Here is a 20,228-nt window from a genome sequence, read left to right as displayed (position 1 = left end):
TATTACCAGCAGGAGAGTGAGTTTGTGTGTGTATGGGGGTGGGGGGGTGAGAAAACCTGGATTTGTGCTGGAAATGGCCCACCTTGATTATCATGCACATTGTAGGGAGAATGGTCACTTTGGATAAGCTATTACCAGCAGGAGAGTGAGTTTGTGTGTGTGTCTTTTGGGAGGGTGGGGGTGAGAAAACCTGGATTTGTGCTGGAAATGGCCCACCTTGATTTTCATGCACATTGTAGGGAAAGTGGTCACTTTGGATAAGCTATTACCAGCAGGAGAGTGAGTTTGTGTGTGTGGTTTTTTGAAAAAAGGGGGGGGGGTGAGAAAACCTGGATTTGTGCTGGAAATGGCCCAACTTGATTATCCTACACATTGTAAAGAGAGTGGTCACTTTGGATGGGCTATTACCAGCAGGAGAGTGGGGTGGGAGGAGGTATTGTTTCATGGTCTCTGTGTATATAATGTCTTCTGCAGTTTCCACAGTATGCATCCGATGAAGTGAGCTGTAGCTCACGAAAGCTTATGCTCAAATAAATTGGTTAGTCTCTAAGGTGCCACAAGTACTCCTTTTCTTTTTGCGAATACAGACTAACATGGCTGTTACTCTGAAACCTACTCAAAATAGGTAAGTCCAAAGCTGACTGTGAAGCGTTACAAAGGGATCTCACTAAATTAGATGACTGGGCAACAAAATAGCAGGTGAAAATCAATCTTGATAAATGCATAGTAATGCACACTGGAAAAAAGTAACCCTAGCTATAAATACAAAAAATGGAGTCTAAATTAGCTGTTACCACTCAAAGTGTTGGAGTCGTCATGGAGAGCTCCCTGAAAATATGTGCTCAATGCATAGTGGCAGTCAAAAAAGCTAACTGAATGTTTGGAACCTTTAGTGCCTGAGTAAGCAGACTATCATAACCTCAGTGACTACTCACAACATACATTTTTCATTGCTTTGAATCCACTTAAACACTAGCGAGATAAATTTCACATTGGGCCTGAAGCCAAACCACCTTGGGCTATGGTTCCATCAGATCTCACAAGTTAAACAGGGTCAGGCCAGGTCAATAATTGGTTTACTGAGCTCCTGAAAAATGTGCAGGTTTTTCTTGATGAAATCACAAAACAAAGGTCCAGTCAATTGGTAACATTTTCCAAGTGACTTCTAACTTTACATTCTGGTATGAAACTGCAGAAAAACCTGAGTCTCTCTGGATTAAGTTTAGAAGTGTGAGCAACAAGAGTGATGTAGTGGTGGGAGTCTGCTATAGACCACCGGACCAGGGGGATGAGGTGGATGAGGCTTTCTTCTGGCAACTCGCAGAAGCTACTAGATCACACGTCCTGGTTCTCATGGGCAACTTTAATCTTCCTGATATCTGCTGGGAGAGCACTACAGCGGTGCATAGACAGTCCAGGAAGTTTTTGGAAAATGTAGGGGACAATTTCCTGGTGCAAGTGCTAGAGGAGCCAACTGGGGGGGAGCTTTTCTTGACCTGCTGCTCACAAACCGGGAAGAATTAGTGGGGGAAGCAAAAGTGGATGGGAATCTGGGAGGCAGTGACCATGAGTTGGTTGAGTTCAGGATCCTGACACAGGGAAGAAAGGTAAGCAGCAGAATATGGACCCTGGACTTCAGGAAAGCAGACTTCGACTCCCTCAGGGAACTGATGGGTAGGATCCCCTGGGGGAATAACATGAAGGGGAAAGGAGTCCAGGAGAGCTGGCTGTATTTCAAGGAATCCCTATTGAGGTTACAGGGACAAACCATCCCAATGTGTTGAAAGAATAGTAAATAGGGCAGGCGACCAGCTTGGCTTAATGGTGAAATCCTTGCGGATCTTAAACATAAAAAAGAAGCTTACAAGAAGTGGAAGATTGGACAAATGACCAGGGAAGAGTATAAAAATATTGCTCGGGCATGTAGGAATGAAATCAGGAGGGCCAAATCACACCTGGAGCTGCAGCTAGCAAGAGATGTTAAGAGTAACAAGAAGGGTTTCTTCAGGTATGTTGGCAACAGAAGAAAGCCAAGGAAAGTGTGGGCCCCTTACTGAATGAGGGAGGCAACCTAGTGACAGAGGATGTGGAAAAAGCTAATGTACTCAATGCTTTTTTTGCCTCTGTCTTCATGAACAAGGTCAGCTCCCAGACTGCTGCGCTGGGCATCACAGCATGGGGAGTAGGTGGCCAGCCCTCTGTGGAGAAAGAGGCGGTTAGGGACTATTTAGAAAAGCTGGACGTGCACAAGTCCATGGGGCCGGATGTGTTGCATCCGAGAGTGCTAAAGGAATTGGCAGCTGTGATTGCAGAGCCATTGGCCGTTATCTTTGAAAACTCGTGGAGAACGGGGGAAGTCCCGGATGACTGGAAAAAGGCTAATGTAGTGCCAATCTTTAAAAAAGGAAAGAAGGAGGATCCTGGGAACTACAGGCCAGTCAGCCTCACCTCAGTCCCCGGAAAAATCATGGAGCAGGTCCTCAAGGAATCAATCCTGAAGCACTTACATGAGAGGCAGGAACAGTCAGCATGGATTCACCAAGGGAAGGTCATGCCTGAATAATCTAATCGCCTTCTATGATGAGATTACTGGTTCTGTGGATGAAGGGAAAGCAGTGGATGTATTGTTTCTTGACTTTAGCAAAGCTTTTGACACGGCCTCCCACAGTATTCTTGTCAGCAAGTTAAAGAAGTATGGGCTGGATGAATGCACTATAAGGTGAGTAGAAAGTTGGCTAGATTGTCGGGCTCAACAGGTATTGATCAATGGCTCCATGTCAGGTTGGCAGCCGGTATCAAGTGGAGTGCCCCAAGGGTCGGTCCTGGGGCCGGTTTTGTTCAATATCTTCATAAATGATCTGGAGGATGGTGTGGATTGCACTCTCAGCAAATTTGCAGATGATACTAAACTAGGAGGAGTGGTAGATACGCTGTAGGGCAGGGATAGGATACAGAGGGACCTAGACAAATTGGAGGATTGGGCCAAAAGAAATCTGATGAGGTTCAACAAGGATAAGTGCAGGACCCGGGTCCTGCACTTAGGACGGAAGAACCCAATGCACCGCTACAGATTAGGGACCGAATGGCTAGGCAGCAGTTCTGCAGAAAAGGACCTAGGGGTGACAGCGGACGAGAAGTTGGATATGAGTCTACAGTGTGCCCTTGTTGCCAAGAAGGCCAATGGCATTTTGGGATGTATAAGTAGGGGCATAGCGAGCAGATCGAGGGACGTGATCGTTCCCCTCTATTCGACATCGGTGAGGCCTCATCTGGAGTCCTGTGTCCAGTTTTGGGCCCCACACTCCAAGAAGGATGTGGAGAAATTGGAGAGAGTCCAGCGAAGGGCAACAAAAATTATTAGGGGTCTGGAACACATGACTTATGAGGAGAGGCTGAGGGAACTGGGATTGTTTAGTCTGCAGAAGAGAAGAATGAGGGGGGATTTGATAGCTGCTTTCAACTACCTGAGAGGTGGTTCCAAAGAGGATGGTTCTAGACTATTCTCAGTGGTAGAAGAGGACAGGACAAGGAGTAATGGTCTCAAGTTGCAGTGGGGGAGGTTTAGGTTGGATATTAGGAAAAACTTTTTCACTAGGAGGGTGGTGAAACACTGGAATGCGTTACCTAGCGAGGTGGTAGAATCTCCTTCCTTGGAAGTTTTTAAGGTCAGGCTTGACAAAGCCCTGGCTGGGATGATTTATTTGGGGATTGGTCCTGCTTTGAGCAGGGGGTTGGACTAGATGACCTCCTGAGGTCCCCTCCAACCCTGATATTCTATGATTGCACCAGTCGTTGTTCTTGGAAAAACCTGCATTTGTATGCCCAAATCACAGACGCTAACTAATTTACATACCCAAAATTAAGGTTCATATTTAAGGCCAAGTTAAAGCCTCTTTGGAAATTTTGCCCTACAGATCCTATGGCAGTTTTTGAAATGGTTAGTATTCTGGCCAAACTCAAAATGAAGTTTTCTACTTATCTAAATTTTTCTCTTACTCTTCATTTCCAATCCTAAAATGTTACATACTATTCGCTGCTGTTAAACACCAACTTTATTACACTGCCGAGTGAAGTGATGCTAAGTAGCCTGCATTTTTCTCACAGATGTTATGAGGCTTAATTAATGTTTGTGAAGTGTTTTTAGATGCTTAGGTGAAAAGCACTACAAAAATGCAAAATATTTATTACTTGTAAACTCATGTTCAAAAGTAAGTGACACTCTGCATTGTTACATATGAATAATCCCATGCTACACTCAACATGTTGTAGAATTTGCTTGGTACGACTTCTAGTGTCTCAGTCCTTGATCTCTCTCTCCTGCCTATACTTTATTGAGCCTGCCTGTGAACTCATTTACACTATTTCATACATTGCTTTGGCTTCTGATTTACACCAGTGTAAGATTAGAATCAGGTTTGTTGGTTCTAATGATCAGGCAAATGTGTCTTACGACATCAGTAATAGGCGGTCTGTTCATTTAGGTTCTAATTCGGTCACACTTACTAATGCTGACCAATACCTTTCTCCAAAAGTAGTTAATGGGATGACTTGTAAGTGGCAGTGACAGAATCTGCCTTCAAATATATAATTCCAGGTTAATTTGATAACCTACATGAACGTAACAATTCAGAAGCTGTAAATACAGAGAGCACGTCCACGTGTCAACTACAGTGAGCATGCCTGCTCTTTACCATTAAAGACTGTGCAAGGCTGATTGGGACGCTGTATGGAGAATTATGGAAAGGTTTCAAACTATCCTGAGACTTTGAGGCCACTTAAATGAGAGAGACTGATGGCCTCAATCATATCCTGTTTCCCATTTAATCTATACATGAAAACTAATATAAAGCCAATGTACTGTAAATCAACTGGTAACATCTTTACTATAAATTTGCAATCTCAATCTCACCTAGGTTGCTGCAGTGTATTTTAAGGAACAGCATATCACCTAAGGCGGAAGAATCCAAGGACATTAACAGATCAGCAGCCATGTGTTTAGGTCTATCGATGAAAGACAATATGCCCATTTTTCTCTCCATAGAGGAGACAGATTAAAAACACACAAGTTTTTCTTCATAGGCATAACAAAGTGAGCCATTGCAAGTGAAATACATACAACTGACCAGATCTGAGGCTCAGCAGAGCAACAACAAATGTAATTAGCCGTCGCAAGCTCTGGCTATATAAAGCTTTGTATTAACTTTAAAAAAAAGAATCTTTTCAAGATGGAAGATGTAACTAAAATCTAATGCAATTCTCAAATCTAAATACCTCTCCTGATCTTAGTGATTTGCTAAAAATAGCAGATGATATGTTTGCATACCTCAGTTTGAAAGCATAGCCTGTTTACTTGTCTTTCAGCATAACAATCTCTTTCACAGGAGAAGAAGAGGACCTCCAATTCCTATCCAAGCGCTGCAATGGGTGCAGAGTGGGAAAATGAGATGTGGTTGTTAAATTTCTCTTCTTTCTTTTCGTCTCAAATGATGATATAACCAAGAAATTTGTTCTTTCTGAACATCCCACTCTTGCTGTTGAATGACGTGGCTGCCTTCCATCTTCTTTACTCTTGCTTGTGCCACTTAATGTGCCATGATACCAGAAGCATCATCTCAAGCTATTTATGGCAAGAAAAGGAATCTAAATTTTACTCCTTTGACGTCTGAAATTCTAGTATAAAAGAACACCAAACACATTTTGTAAGTAGGCCAGATCCATCAGTGATAGTTACAGAGTTCTGAAGCCTGTGAGTGCCATGAGATATTATAGAAGGCCTCAACATATACAAATCTCAGAACTTTATAAAGTCACCCTGTCCTGGAGACAGGGAAAGTTGGTATTTTTAAAATGGGGACTTAGTGTTAAAATCAATGAAATTCACCTTGTATGCCAAGAAGGCACACAGAGAAAGTGAAAGGCTCCAAGACCGTATGAAAAGATATTCATGAAGCAGCGACAAAGAATTACATAGACTGCTTTAATGAATAACATGAATAAAATTTAATAATGTTGGCAAGTACAAAAGAAGATAGCAAGAAAGGATGTTGACCTACAGTAGTAAATGTTATAAGCATTTGGAGAAAGGGTATTTATTAATGTTAAGACACTCACAGTAGCAATGGTATGACTTCACTCACTTTAGATGACATTTTATAAACTTACATAACAAATGCAGGGAAGCACAACTGAAATCCTGGCTACAGTTCAATAGATGTCCACAAAATATGTTTCTCTCTGTTTGTAATGAGCCAAATTTTGCCCCTGGATATACCTACATGGCCCCTCATTGCAAATATGATAGCAAAGACACTTCTCTTTGGTTAGTCCTGACTGTATGCCCTGCCTTCTGCATATCAGTGAAGTACTCACTGAATTTTTTGAGAGCCAATGTATTTTCTTCACTTCTCAATTAACTACTAGAGCTGGTTTAATAAAATTGGGTAAACATTATTATTTGATGAAAAACACACAAAATTAACCAATGAATCTGAAGAAGAATATTCAACCAGTTTTACTAACTACAAATTTATAATTATGTCCAAGCAGAATCAAATGCATTTTACCTTTTTCTGCTCTTCTGATCTGTTGAGTGAATACATACGTATACCTATTTCTGCATAATATATTGTGTACCCAATAGACTGTAACAGCTTCAATTTCAGATTTAAGTACAATATAAACTACAGGAAGAACAGTTGCCAATATAACAGATATGCTGATACAATCTTAAGCAAAAGTGGGAAGCAATGATATTAATGTATTATGATAAATTAGAATAGTTAATAAGTAATCCATTTATATGTCAGTATATTACAGCATTACAGTAATACCAGAATCCCAGTTTTTCAATTGTGACACTTGCATTAAGATGGTTAATTCTACCTTTTGGTTCTTAAATTAGCATGTACAAGCAATGTTCTGCTCTCCATTACATAGATGTAAATTTGATTTCAGCTTCCAAGATTTCAATATTTATTCTAGATTTATACCGATGTAACAGCAATGCTTGACAGTATGTCTAAATATGATTATTTGAGCACACAGGTCCCAAAGTCAGCAACCAATGTGAACAGGTGCCCTAAGTTAGGTATCCAGGTTTGAAAACAGTGCCAATAATATTCACTGGTCATTTATGAAAATGTGCAAAGCCTTTTAAGGTTTAAATGGCTTAGCCTTTTAAGCTACATGTTAAGAAACCATTTCAAGGATTATCACAAGTGCCCCTCAAAATACAAGTATAACTCCCCTATATAGGGTATGGTCCCCTAAAAAAAGTTATGTATGCTAAGATCATGTTTTCTAAATCATGCTGCTCAGCACTTAAACCCAAGAAAAATCTTTTGTGTGAGTGCCATGAATGCTGTTCAGTTGTCCTGTGTGCAGAGAGAGTGTAATGAACTACTGAGCAAAGATCCAACTACCCCAAGAGCTAATTAAAAAGCAGCCTTGACAAAGAAAGATTCTTGTTGCTGTTCAGTCCCCCTATGCCAGAAGAAGAGTGCTACAATTCAAGGCAGAGAGTAGGCTTATTGAGAGAACTGGAATTTTTAGAGGTCTTGGCTGGGAAACTGAGACCCCCTCCACCCTGCAGGGAAAAAAAAAAGACATTTCACACCATGCATAAATGGAATCAATTTACAGCAGCAACCAAAGACCCTCAATTCTTGGGGTGCCTGAGGGTGCACACTATGAGAACATGTTTTGAGAAAAATTGGTGCAGCGAGGTTCACGGATGAAAGAGCAAATAGGTTCCCTCCCTGCCAAAATGATAACTTTAATGATAGCACTGAATTCTGAAATTGAGCACGGCAGGTAGGAAATCCCTGCATGGTTTCCATGAAATACTGCACTTCTCTCTGCCAAAGCATAATTTTAAAGCCCGAGGATTTCCCCTCTGAAAAATACAAAAAAGCTCACCGGTAGATATACACCCTGTGCTATGTAGTTGGACCTAATTATTGATGCACCAATTTAAACTTTACTGTGAAAATGGGAGTCTGAACTCGAGGACCTACTGTCATCTTCAAAGAAATATAGAATCACATTACAAAAAATATTCCCAAATGCTTCTAGAGCCAATAAACTTTCATTACAGCCAATTTAATAAATATGGTTTTGAAGGGCACATATTAGCCCCCAAGTCAAATCCTTCACAGCAGCAATAGGAATTACTACATTGATGTGAATTATGTTTCACTAGAAATACTACATTAAAGAGAAGGTTTCAGCATTCTGGATGCATGTAAGAAAAGAAACAAGGTTACAAGAAAATTAATGCTCTGGTGTAGTTTTCTGAGCTTGAGATGGAGAGCTGGTGTAGCACATGAGTGGGGGCCGAAAGAGGCATTAACCTTGCAGAGACATGGAGCCTCAAAGGACCTACAACTAAAACACTTTTTGATAATCCTTTTCATACATGTATATTAGATGATGCCTACACTCCTTCACTTAGTGAAGCCTCACAGATGACCAGTGCTTGTCCCTAATTCTAATTCTTTTCTCCAGCTCAGCTGGAAAAAACAGACTTTAAATATTTTTAGGACAAAATAAAGAGGGGGAAAAATCAGGGTAAGGAAACAAAAGCATCAAAGAGAAATTAATAATTGTAGATACTCTGTCAGAGTAATCTAACTGAATCATGAGAAGAGTTGCTGCTTTGCTGGCCTAACATTGAGTTTATAAGATAGTAACTGCATTTTTGGCTCAATGCCACAGCAAAATACAAGCCTCAGACTGGAAGAGCTGGTTGCAGGATCCTAGACTGAATCCAAAGAGGTAAAGGACATCATAGATAAGTTTAAAATCTATTAGGAAGGAAAGCCCAATGCCTAAACTGGTATCATAGAATCATATAGAATCACAGAATATCAGGGTTGGAAGGACCTCAGGAGGTCATCTAGTCCAATCCCCTGCTCAAAGCAGGGCCAATCTAAATCGTCCAAGCCTGACCTTAAAAACTTCTAAGGAAGGAGATTTCACCACCTCCCTAGGTAACGCATTCCAGTGTTTCACCACCCTCCTACTGAAAAAGTTTTTCCTAATATCCAACCTAAACCTCCCCCACTGCAACTTGAGACCATTACTCCTTGTTCTGTCATCTGCTACCTCTGAGAACAGTCTAGATCCATCCTCTTTGGAACCCCCTTTCAGGTAGTTGAAAGTAGCTATCAAATCCCCCCTCATTCTTCTTTTCCGCTGACTAAACAATCCCAGTTCCCTCAGCCTCTCCTCATAAGTCATATGTTCCAGTCCCCTAATCATTTTTGTTGCCCTCCGCTGGACTCTTTCCAATTTTTCCACATCCTTCTTGGAGTGTGGGGCCCAAAACTGGACACAGGACTCCAGATGAGGCCTCACCAATGTCGAATAGAGGGGAACGATCACATCCCTCGATCTGCTGGCAATGCCCTTACTTATACATCCCAAAATGCCATTGGCCTTCTTGGCAACAAGGGCACACTGTTGACTCATATCCAGCTCCTCGTCCACTGTAACCCCTAGGTCCTTTTCTGCAGAACTGCTGCCTAGCCATTCGGTCCCTAGTCTGTAGCGGTGCATGGGATTCTTCCGTCCTAAATGCAGGACTCTGCACTTGTCCTTGTTGAACCTCATCAGATTTCTTTTGGCCCAGTCCTCTAATTTGTCTAGGGCCCTCTGTATCCTATCCCTACCCTCCAGCGTATCTACCTCTCCTCCCAGTTTTGTGTCATCTGCAAACTTGCTGAGGGTGCAATCCACACCATCCTCCAGATCATTTATGAAGATATTGAACAAAACTGGCCCCAGGACCAAGCCTTGGGGCACTCCGCTTGATACGGCTGCCAACTAGACATGGAGCCATTGATCCATACTAGGTTGGCTAAAGGGAAGAAGATCATCTCCACAGGTCAGCAATGAAGATTTTACTTCAGAAAAAGGAAATTTGTCCATTTACAAAGGTTTGTGTGTGTTACCTAGAGTGGAGTAGGCTAAGCATTGTAAATACTACATGACATTATTTAGCCCAATATACAATTATCTTTTTCCTCATGGGGATAGTTAAGTGGAGAGTTATTCACTGTTGAGCAGGAAATTGTTGACGAATTTTTATACTAGTTCAAATACTGTATCTATGTTATAAGGGCAGGATGAATTTTTGAATTTCTTATTATAGCTATCTTATTGTTAGGGAAGTATGACATTTTTTATAAGTAAACATACAGAACCTATATGTACAGTATTGGAGATCTCGTTTCCTATTTTTTCACACCTTTGCTAATTATTCAGTTTATTTTCCGCAAATTACCTTAAATGTCTAATTTTCTAAAGAAAGTAAAAGACAAAAAACAAAAACACAAAATTGAGACATTACATCCAATGACAAAATCATGAATGCAGATCAGTTCATTGGCATATTGTTAGGGGCAAAACCTCCAATGCTAAAATCTTGGAGATCCATCGGGAAAACCAACAATTTAAAAAAAAGAAAAAAAAAAGAGGGTCTTTATTGTGCAAAGAAACATAAAAGGGAGTTACAGGGAATTATCAAGAGGAAGGACCCTCCTTTGTTGGGTGTTATTTGACATTAGCATATTATGCAGCCCCCCCCCATCCCCAATGATTTCAGCCATTTCTCTATCACTTTCCTACCCTGTTAAAATACTCTGAAGTAAAAGGTGGCACCGAAGATACTGAAGGCATAGAATCGGATTCTTCTCTCAGGTACACTGGAGTAGTATCACTGATTTCCATGGAGTGACTGCTGCTTTCCAGTGGTGTAAGTGAGAGGAAAAACAGGGCCATACTATATATGCAACAGCCAAAGGAAAGGAACAAGGTCGATATAGATTTGGGTAGATTTGTACCAACAGAGAATTTGGCCCAAGATAATTATTGTTTGCACTTATATAGCATCTTGCCTCTGAGTATTTCAAAGTTCTTTACAACTGAAATATTTTAATGTTTTCACAAAGCCTCTGTAAAAACTAAATAGGTTTGGGTAAGAGTATAACTGCTCCTTCCTCTTCATCTTGTCTTTTGATGCTCATCCCACTGCTAACCTGTACCAGGTCAATTTCTGTACAGCTTGGGTTTCTTGTTGAGACCAGCAACTCTACAGTGTACTACGTTTTCCCAGATAAAGCAGTGAGATTAGACAAAATAATTAATGATTAGACTAGATTACACAAAATATACATTTAAAAACTGAGCAGAGAAAGCATACAGGAACCTATGAACAGTAGGCCAAAGTCACTGGGAGGCTGAATTTGGTCCCTATCTGTAGAAATGCATGGGGGGGGGGGGAGGGAGACATAACACTGGACACAAAAGTAGAGTTTAAACAGTTACATTGTTCCCAGCTGGGTTTGATTCACATTCAGCTGTCTACTTCCAGAGCCATATAATGGAGTGACACAAATCCCACCTACCTAGGAAGTGCAACATCCCTACTGACCCTGATCCTTTATCAGTTAGAGGCCACTTCTTTGAAAAAAGGTCAGGACACAAAGATTCATTTTCAAGCAGAGTGCCCCATGGGTTGGTCCTGGGGCCGGTTTGGTTCAATATCTTCATTAATGATCTGGAGGATAGCGTGGATTGCACCCTCAGCAGTTTGCAGATGACACTAAACTGGGAGGAGTGGTAGATATGCTGGAGGATAGGGGATACAGAGGGACCTAAACAAATTAGAGGATTGGGCCAAAAGAAATCTGATGAGGTTCAACCAGGACAAGTGCAGAGTCCTGCACTTAGGACGGAAGTATCCAATGCACCGCTACAGACTAGGGACCTAATGGCTAGGCAGTAGTTCTGCAGAAAAGGACCTACGGGTTACAGTGGACAAGGAGCTGGATATGAGTCAACAGTGTGCCCTTGTTGCCAAGAAGGCTAACGGCATTTAGGGCTGTATAAATAGGAGCATTGCCAGCAGATCAAGGGACGTGACCATTCCCCTCTATTCGGCATTGGTGAAGCCTCATCTGGAGTACTGTGTCCAGTTTTGGGCCCCACACTCCAAGAAGGATGTGGAAAAAATGGAAAGAGTCCAGCGGAAGGCAACAAAAATTATTAGGGGCTGGAGCACATGACTTATGAGGAGAGGCTGAGGGAACTGGGATTATTTAGTCTGCAGAAGAGAAGAATGAGGGGGGATTTGATAGCTGCTTTCAATTACCTGAAGGGGGGTTCCAAAGAGGATGGATCTAGACTGTTCTCAGTGGTGGCAGATGACAGAACAAGGAGTAATGGTCTCAAGTTGCAGTGGGGGAGGTTTAGGTTGGATATTAGGAAAAACTTTCACTAGGAGGGTGGTGAAACACTGTAATGGGTTACCTAGGGAGGTGGTGGAATCTCCTTCCTTAGAAGTTTTTAAGGTCAGGCTTGATAAAGCCCTGGCTGGGAGGATTTATTTGGGGATTGGTCCTGCTTTGAGCAGGGGGTTGGACTACATGACCTCATGAGGTCCCTTCCAAACCTGATATTCTATGATTCAAACAAATCATAGTTCTTTCCCATTACTATGTTTAATTCTTCCAGTGAATGTTTGATTTTAATCACTCACTTTACTAGATCCATGTAATCTGTTCTCTGAGGCTCCTGAATAAAATAATTTCTCCCTAGGTACTTAGGAGCAATGGGAAATGATATTTACTGTACCCAACAGTGTTGTTCTGAATTGAGTATAAATTTCAGAAATACCTCAGGGCCTGTCAAGGCTAATTTCCCACTTTGGCACTTTGAATGCAGAAAGTGGGGGCCCGCAAGGATTCTAAAAATTAATACTGGCCACTCCAGGCTTGTATTAAACTCGCAAGGTTACAGCTTTTCTCTGACCTTGGTTTGGTAGATGCTGCCACCACTCAAGTGCAGAACCCCTTTGAGAGCCCAGGAAGGCACACTTGGGAATTTTTTCCTTTGGGGTACCCTCAAGCCCTTTCACCCGTGCCCCCTCCAGGGAAGAGCTGAGACAGAAAAATGGGGGGGGGGAAGGAAATCAGCTGTTGCCACCAGCTAATTAAACATGCGCACAAACGTCTAAAGACACAAACATCCAATTCTGTTCTTAAAAAAGATAAATTTTATTAATAAAAAACATGAAATAAAATATCTGGGAACTCAGGCTATTGCTAGATTTTAAAAGAGCAACTACAAGGATTAAGCACCAAGAATAGCTTTCTTGAGGTCCAGCTTAAAGGTTACAAGCAAAACAAAAGCACCTGGGGTTAGTACAGAGGAATCCACAAGCCATAACAAAATAAAAGGGATAACCCTAATTGTGTCTTCCTAGACATTTCCGGTTCTACTTACATATCTGGGGTTTTAAATGAGTAGTTTCTAGGTATGATACTGATGATTTTTTTATACCTGGCCCAAGCTTCTTGCAGCATAGCTGCTGCCCTGTCCCCTCTCCCCAGGAGAACAACAACAGACAGACAGATAAAAGGGGAGTCTTTTCAATTTTAAGAAGTTCTAGCCTTCCTATTGGCCAGGTGTCCATTCACTTTCTTTTACCTATGCATAGCAGTGAGACTTTTTAATCCTTTACAGGTAGAGCAGTTAGAGAACAGCTACTAAGAGGGATTTTATAGCTACTGGCTAGCTGGGTGTCCATAAAAAGGGAGCTACCCCACTCCCCTCCTTCATTTATCACAGGGCCAGATTTTCTACAATATTTAGATGCTTAAACAGGTGCTTTTTAAAATCCCACTAATCACCTATGCAGGTTAGCCCTTAACTCCAATAGGTGAAATCAATCTGCACCTTAAGGTGTCTAAAGACGTCTGAAAAAAATATCAGGCCATAAGTAACTTAGGAGCCTAAATCCCTTTTTCAGAAGTAATTTGGGTGCTCAAAGATGCAGATAGGGACTTAACAGAATTTTCGAGACACCTCAACAAGTTAGGTGCTTATTTCCCATTGAAATAAACTCATTTGTGCACTTTTGAAAATTTCACTCCGTGTGATTAAGTCTCCCTGACTCCCTACAGCTTTACACATTTCCTGCAAATATGTACACAAATGCATCCATAAATGGATACAAAATTGACATGTGCAACTATGCTATATGTTACAATGATTTTGAATAAAACCTGGGCTAAAAGAGACCTTTATCTTTTCATCCGTGTATTCAACTGCGAAAGTTATCTGAGCATATTAGACAATATTTTTTGCCTATGCATTTGCACATCTCAGATTGTTGAAAAAATAGATTCAGTATTAGTATCTATATACATCATAGTATTATTATATAATTACTATTTGCATTTACACGCCCTTATTATATTATCTTTTGTTTCACAAATTCAATTTTTTTTCTTGAATGGATTTATCAGGAGACCCAATTCTATCATAGAGTACAAACATTGGAAGTCACAGTACATCATGCTACTTTGCTGGATATAGATTAAAACATCTTTATGAATGGGATACATTGTTTCTAGAATCTGATCTAAATTGATTGGTCCAGACATAGCAATCTACTACTGTGAGCGTGGTCCTAACAGTGTAAAATTTCATTTTGGACAACCAGAACCTCCTTTAAAATTACTTAAAATACTACATAAAAGGAAATCATACAGCTCAACAGCCCTCCACTCATCTTTGCCATCCTGACACTACTTCATAATCTGCTGTCAGGTTGAGCTAGGACCCTCAACAGACTTCGTATACAGTATGTAGTTACTACTCTGGTCCTCTCTATGTTCTCTGAGAACTGTTCAATAAGCTTCTCTGCAGGTCTCTGAAGCTGTGTGTTCATGAGACAGAAAAAATAAAGTCTGTCGTAAATAGTAAACTTACTTAAACATTTACACAACATCTTAGATATGCACCAAGGTCTAAAGATAACAGTGGGCATGGAGTGTGATCACAGCCCTGGGTAAAGACCAGAATGTAATCACTAATTAGCAGCTATAATGGTATGTCACTAGACGAAAAAATAGGAAGTAGGTCAATGAAAAGGTACAGCCCTCCATCCCCAAATTAATGATATTAAATTTACAAAGTGCTGGGAACCATCTGTGGCACTGACCCTTGTCTGGTTACTGCAAATAAGGGTCAGTCTGTGGTACATGACAAATATCACAAAGAAACTACATACTGTTGTATTATACAGTGTATGATTCAACAGAGAAGAATCATGTCTCATAAGCCAAACTGGAAAGTAAGTTAAGACACTGAGTTTTGGCAACTTCTGATATGTACAGTCTTGCATAAATTTGCCATTAAAAAGGCTATAGTCATTGATGACTTAAAAACAAAAAATATTAAACAATGTGTCTGAGAATAAAACTGAAAGCCTTTACTGCTAACAGAAAAACAGAATTTGAGAGCACATGCAGGAAATTCTTGCCTTTCACATACTGAAAGGATTCAACAAAATGTGACAGTGTTCCTAAGTTTCCACAGTGTCTTTATATAACGGTCACATTACCAATGATGTACTCCTTTTAAGAACAAAAACTTTAGGCTGATGTTAATGTGTGAAGGAGCAGCTTTCAAGTATTGAACCAAAATAACCTACAACTGTGAACATTCTTTTTCAAATCTTCAAATATTTCTCATCTGAAGTTTGTCCTGAGTCTTATTCAACGACCTGTAATTACTGTACCTATTTGTGGTGGTATATTCTTTTTTTAAGAAGCCTCGGTAGACACTCAATGACAAGCAGAAAGTGAAGATACTATATAGCCTATATTTGTGCTAATCTGTCTGCTCTTTCTGTTGTAGTTGGCGTCTAGTGCTGGAGGGAAATGTAAAGTGTCTGTGTCCTCCATTGATTATGGAACATTTCAAGGCAGTATGACATTTTAAAGAGTCACTAGCTAGGTCTTGGCATAGAAAAAACAGTTGAGAAAAAGCCCATTTTCATTGCACAAGAAAGAAATGCTAGTATAAAGGTCATAACACACTGTCAATACTGTTCTGACATGGAGTTTTGAAGGGATAAATCCTTTCTGCAAAGTGCAAAATGTGGAATCATACCTTAAACTAGATCAAGCTCCATATGAGTACAAATGAGAACTTAATACTTAAGTAGCTGGCAAACCTCCTGCTCGGGCACCTAGACGAGTCCTTGCAGGAAAGGCAGTTAAAAAAATGACCATCAAGCTTTTAGTTGATGACAACAGATACCCAGTTGCTACAAATCTACCTCAATCCAGCTGGGTGTCTAACAGCAAGAACAGCATGCATTAAAGCTTCGGAGTCAACTGTAAGTAGCCAAAACAACACAAAGCCATCCTAATCAACCTAGCATAGCAATTTACATATAACTATGGTGAGCCAGATTTGGCCAAAGTTCTGCCAGAACAGGCCCTGGGAAAGGCCCCTGGCAGCAGGAAGTGTACCAGCTGCTACCATTGGCAGACCTCCTGCTAGGGCACCAAGATGACAATGAAAAATAGTTGCTAATGTTCAGATTATTGGGGAACAGCATTTATAGTGACCATGTAGAAGAGCAGGGAACTTAATTCAAAAAATAAGTCTTACTGATAGAGTGTCTAGTTTCAGACTTCCCTGGTTCTTAATAACAAAAGGTCTGATTTGGGGATCTACATCAAGTGGAAAAACATGTAGAAAAAGCAAAGCTAAACAGGAAAATATTTCTTATTCCAGTGTGCTTGTGGAGGGGCAGGTGCCTTTGCACTTGGTCCTGGGCCTCCTTCCCCCAGCTAGCTGTCACAGCCATACTGCCACTCCTTTACTCTCTGCTCCTACTCCCAAACAGGGGGATGTTATAAAACAGGAGCAAAATGTGCAGAAATTATTATGGACAAGGTCAACATTAATTCCTATAGGAATTCCATTTTAGATTTGCTGAGAGAACGCTGTGACCGAATAGCTGTCTCAGGCCATTCTGTTCAGGCATGGTTCCTTTAAATGCATAGACCCCACTGAGACAGAGGTGCTTCTATTCATTCAGATGGAAAAAATAATGTGTTGTTGTCAATGGCATTAGAGATGCTAGATCAAAATTACAGCTTTCATTCTCTTTGTGTCACTAAGCTTAAGGGAATTATATGACCCCCTTTTCTTTAATGTTAGTGAGGCGATCCATTTCTGTATCTGTTTCTTCTGTTTTAACCTCTCAATGCTGTGGCACATGTAGGAGAGCAGGGAAAACCTGAGTAACTTAAAAAAATTGTCGCATGATCATTCATTAGTCTTTGTATCCTTCTTCTAATCTTTAACAGGAGCCACAGAAAGGGCTAGCGGAGTATGCGTATAAATGGTAGACGTGCTTTGCGTGTTTTAAAAATCCAAAAGCTCTTTACTGTGATGGTGATTCAGTCACAGAAAATGGCTGACTGAGGGCATTATCAAATGTTTATCTTGATTACTTTTAGTGAAAATTTTACAGTGTGAATTTAATATATTGTGTATTAAAATAACTTGCCCAGCCATATATGAAAAGTGGATAGATTATGTCTTTCAAGGCGTCAGGTAACCTTTGGATGAATCAAATGCCCTGGGAAACATATATTAGTACATTTTTAATGTAACTTTTTTTTTCTAGCAAGGAGTTTAAATATAGCTCTATGCTATTTCATCATGCAACATTCAATTAACATTGAACCCAAAGGAGCTAAGTCAATTTACACCATGTGGCAATTTAGCTAAATAAGAGAAATAAGTGCTATAGACAAGATCCCAGAGAGTTTCTGTCTAAATATAAATATATCCAAATTATGCTTTGGGATGTTATTCTTTTACCAGACACTCGAGAAGTATTTGATTAGACGAAGTCATTGCATAGGGCACACGCTGTTGTGCTATTCTTGACTGTTTATTTCATTGAGGGATAATTCATCTTTCTCGTTACATTTGCAGTTTGAGTTAGAAGCCTAAAATTCAAACTTGTAAGCAGCAATGAGGTTTACATTTCCCACAGTGAAACAACACGGATTTAATCATGCATGATGAAATAGCATAGCTCTATATTTAATATTTCTTTTCAAGAAGGGAGACATATGAAGTGGCTAGCTCATCCCACCAAGCATGCATCTGTGGCTACACTGCTGTTAGCTCGACCGGAGCTAACGTAGGTATATCTACCCAAGCTGGAAATTATATCTTCGGCCCCAGAGTAGGCACATCTCAAAGGTATGTCTGCACTGTATGTATGTAGAGTACATACATTACATGCCCCCCAAAACCCCAAGAACAGGTATCAATAGCAATGTATATGGTGAGACACTGCTTAGGCGAGTAAAGACATGTTTGAACTCTATGGGTATGTACCCTACATGGCTCTGTATTTGCACAAGCAGTGCCTCCCCTGTCCACATTGCTGTTTTTAGCAGTGTAGTGTCCTGTTACCTCCCCACTGCCAGAGCCTTCCCCCCCTGCAGGGAAAGGCTCCAGCAACTCCCTGAGGTGGGGAAAGGCTCTGGCATGAGGGAGACAGCAGGGAAAAGCTTGCATAGCTACACACCACACATGGAAGTGGCTTGCTTTTCACTGCAGCATGTAGCTACCCTTGCCCTACATGACACCACTAGAGGTGTGCAGTGTAGACATATCATAAGAGGAAATAATTTGTTTTGTTTATAGTCTAGTAAAAGCCCTATTACCTGAGCACTGGAAAACAGACTGGGGAAATCGTCAGATAATTTAATATGATGAACAAGCTGGCATTGGCATGGAAATGGACTAGAAGATGATATAACAGTTGACAATTATGCTTACTTATCCATAATTCCAGTCAGACTGTTTTCATGTTGTATCTAGGGTGAGATGCTGGCCCCACTGAAATCAATGGCAAAATTCCCATGACTTCAATAAGGCCACATTTCACCCATACAGCATATCCTAAGTTACCTTTGCCTTTAAAGAATCAATAGCCACAAATATACCCTATCACTTAATTGGCATAATGTTTACTTGATGTAAAATTACTTAATTAAAATCTGACTATAAAATATTGTGAAGAATAAAAAATGGCTTTTCAAAAACATGCCTATGCAGAATCTTGCAACTTATTTAAACTCTAGTTAACAGATGCTCCAGAGTCTTTCAAACTGTGAAACTATCATGTCAAATGAAAAAAAAAAAAAGATGTATTAAGGTAGGTAATTAAACATCAGTTTGTTTGACGCTTCTCCAACCATTTAAGATAAATACAAAGGAAGCCAATACTGACTACACATCTTTAAGTAATTCTTGAATCCTAGAAATGAAATATCTGAACAGTTTCTTTATGAGGAAAATTGCTGAAGGCAAAGGAGACACCACTTTAATTGTGGTCATAAAATACGGTTTGCAAACAATGTCCTGAAAACAAATGAAATAGTTGTTAGGAAGAGATAGGAATTGACGTCATTACATGATCAATATTTCTATAAAAATATGATAAATCTCCAGTGCATGTTTGAAATAGGAATAGCTTTATGGACAGCTCTACAGTAGTTACACGTAAAATGTTTATACTATTTTTATTTTACCAGTTTGAGAGATACTGTCTATACACATAATGAGAAATACTGTAAGAATACTGGTAAATTTTCAAAACATCAGAAAATTTTAAATTAGACCACTGGAGAGGGATAGGTTCTCATAACTTAAGCAACTCCCAGTCTGTAGAAAAGTCCTTAACAAATCCCAAATTTTAACAACCAAAACTTTTGGCACAGGAGGTTTTAAAAATCTGAACCTGCATCTTGATTCAAATTTCACATCTGGCCAATATTTTTATGATGAGCAAAAGCAAACTGTTGGATCTAAACACCTACAAACTATGGGGTGTTGAGTACTGAGGCTTGAGTAGACTCCATGTTGCGGTACAGGGCTTAATCCTAAAATGAAATCCTGGCCCCAGTAAACTCAATGGCAAAACTCTCATTGGCTTCAAAGAGACAGGATTTCACATTTAGAATTCTATAAACAGCACTCCCATTTCATTCCCTCTTCAAGACTGCATCCAGCTAGATACCCTCAATGTGGTATGTTTATATTAAAACTATTTTTGGCAAAATGTGTTGTTTTGAAAAGCTAATTTTATTACAAAACAGACTTTTGCTTCTCTCGAGTGAAATTATTCTCGTGTGCTATTGCCCCATAATGCAGATGCAATCTAGATTATAATATTCATAGTCTTCTTTACTAGTATGTTAAGTTTCCAGGAGTGACAAACACTTACTGTAACAACTATAAATCATAAGAAAATGGGGATAGACGTGTTTATAACAGTAATCTAACTTTTAAAATATTTTCCCATGGTGGGGGGTAATAAAACTTTAACTGCAAGG

General features: G+C 40.1%; 1 protein-coding gene across 5 annotated transcripts in view; it reads right to left on the bottom strand.

Moving 5' to 3' along the window:
• The window catches only part of KCNJ3 (potassium inwardly rectifying channel subfamily J member 3), a 306,716-nt gene that overhangs the window by 157,778 nt on the left and 128,710 nt on the right, over window positions 1–20,228 (bottom strand). Inside the window, exon 3 of one of the 5 annotated variants that reach the window (XM_074967367.1) lies at window positions 5,530–5,617. The exons of the other annotated variants lie outside the window; for them this stretch is intronic. Within the exon in view, the coding sequence (XP_074823468.1) occupies window positions 5,613–5,617 (5 nt within the window). The 3' untranslated portion in view covers window positions 5,530–5,612. Of the gene's footprint in view, window positions 1–5,529; window positions 5,618–20,228 lie in introns of those variants that run through there. 5 annotated transcript variants of the gene reach the window in all.

This window comes from Natator depressus, chromosome 11, assembly GCF_965152275.1.
Source record: "Natator depressus isolate rNatDep1 chromosome 11, rNatDep2.hap1, whole genome shotgun sequence".
Taxonomy (NCBI): Eukaryota; Metazoa; Chordata; order Testudines; family Cheloniidae; genus Natator; species Natator depressus.
This window is presented reverse-complemented; position numbering and strand designations above follow the sequence as displayed.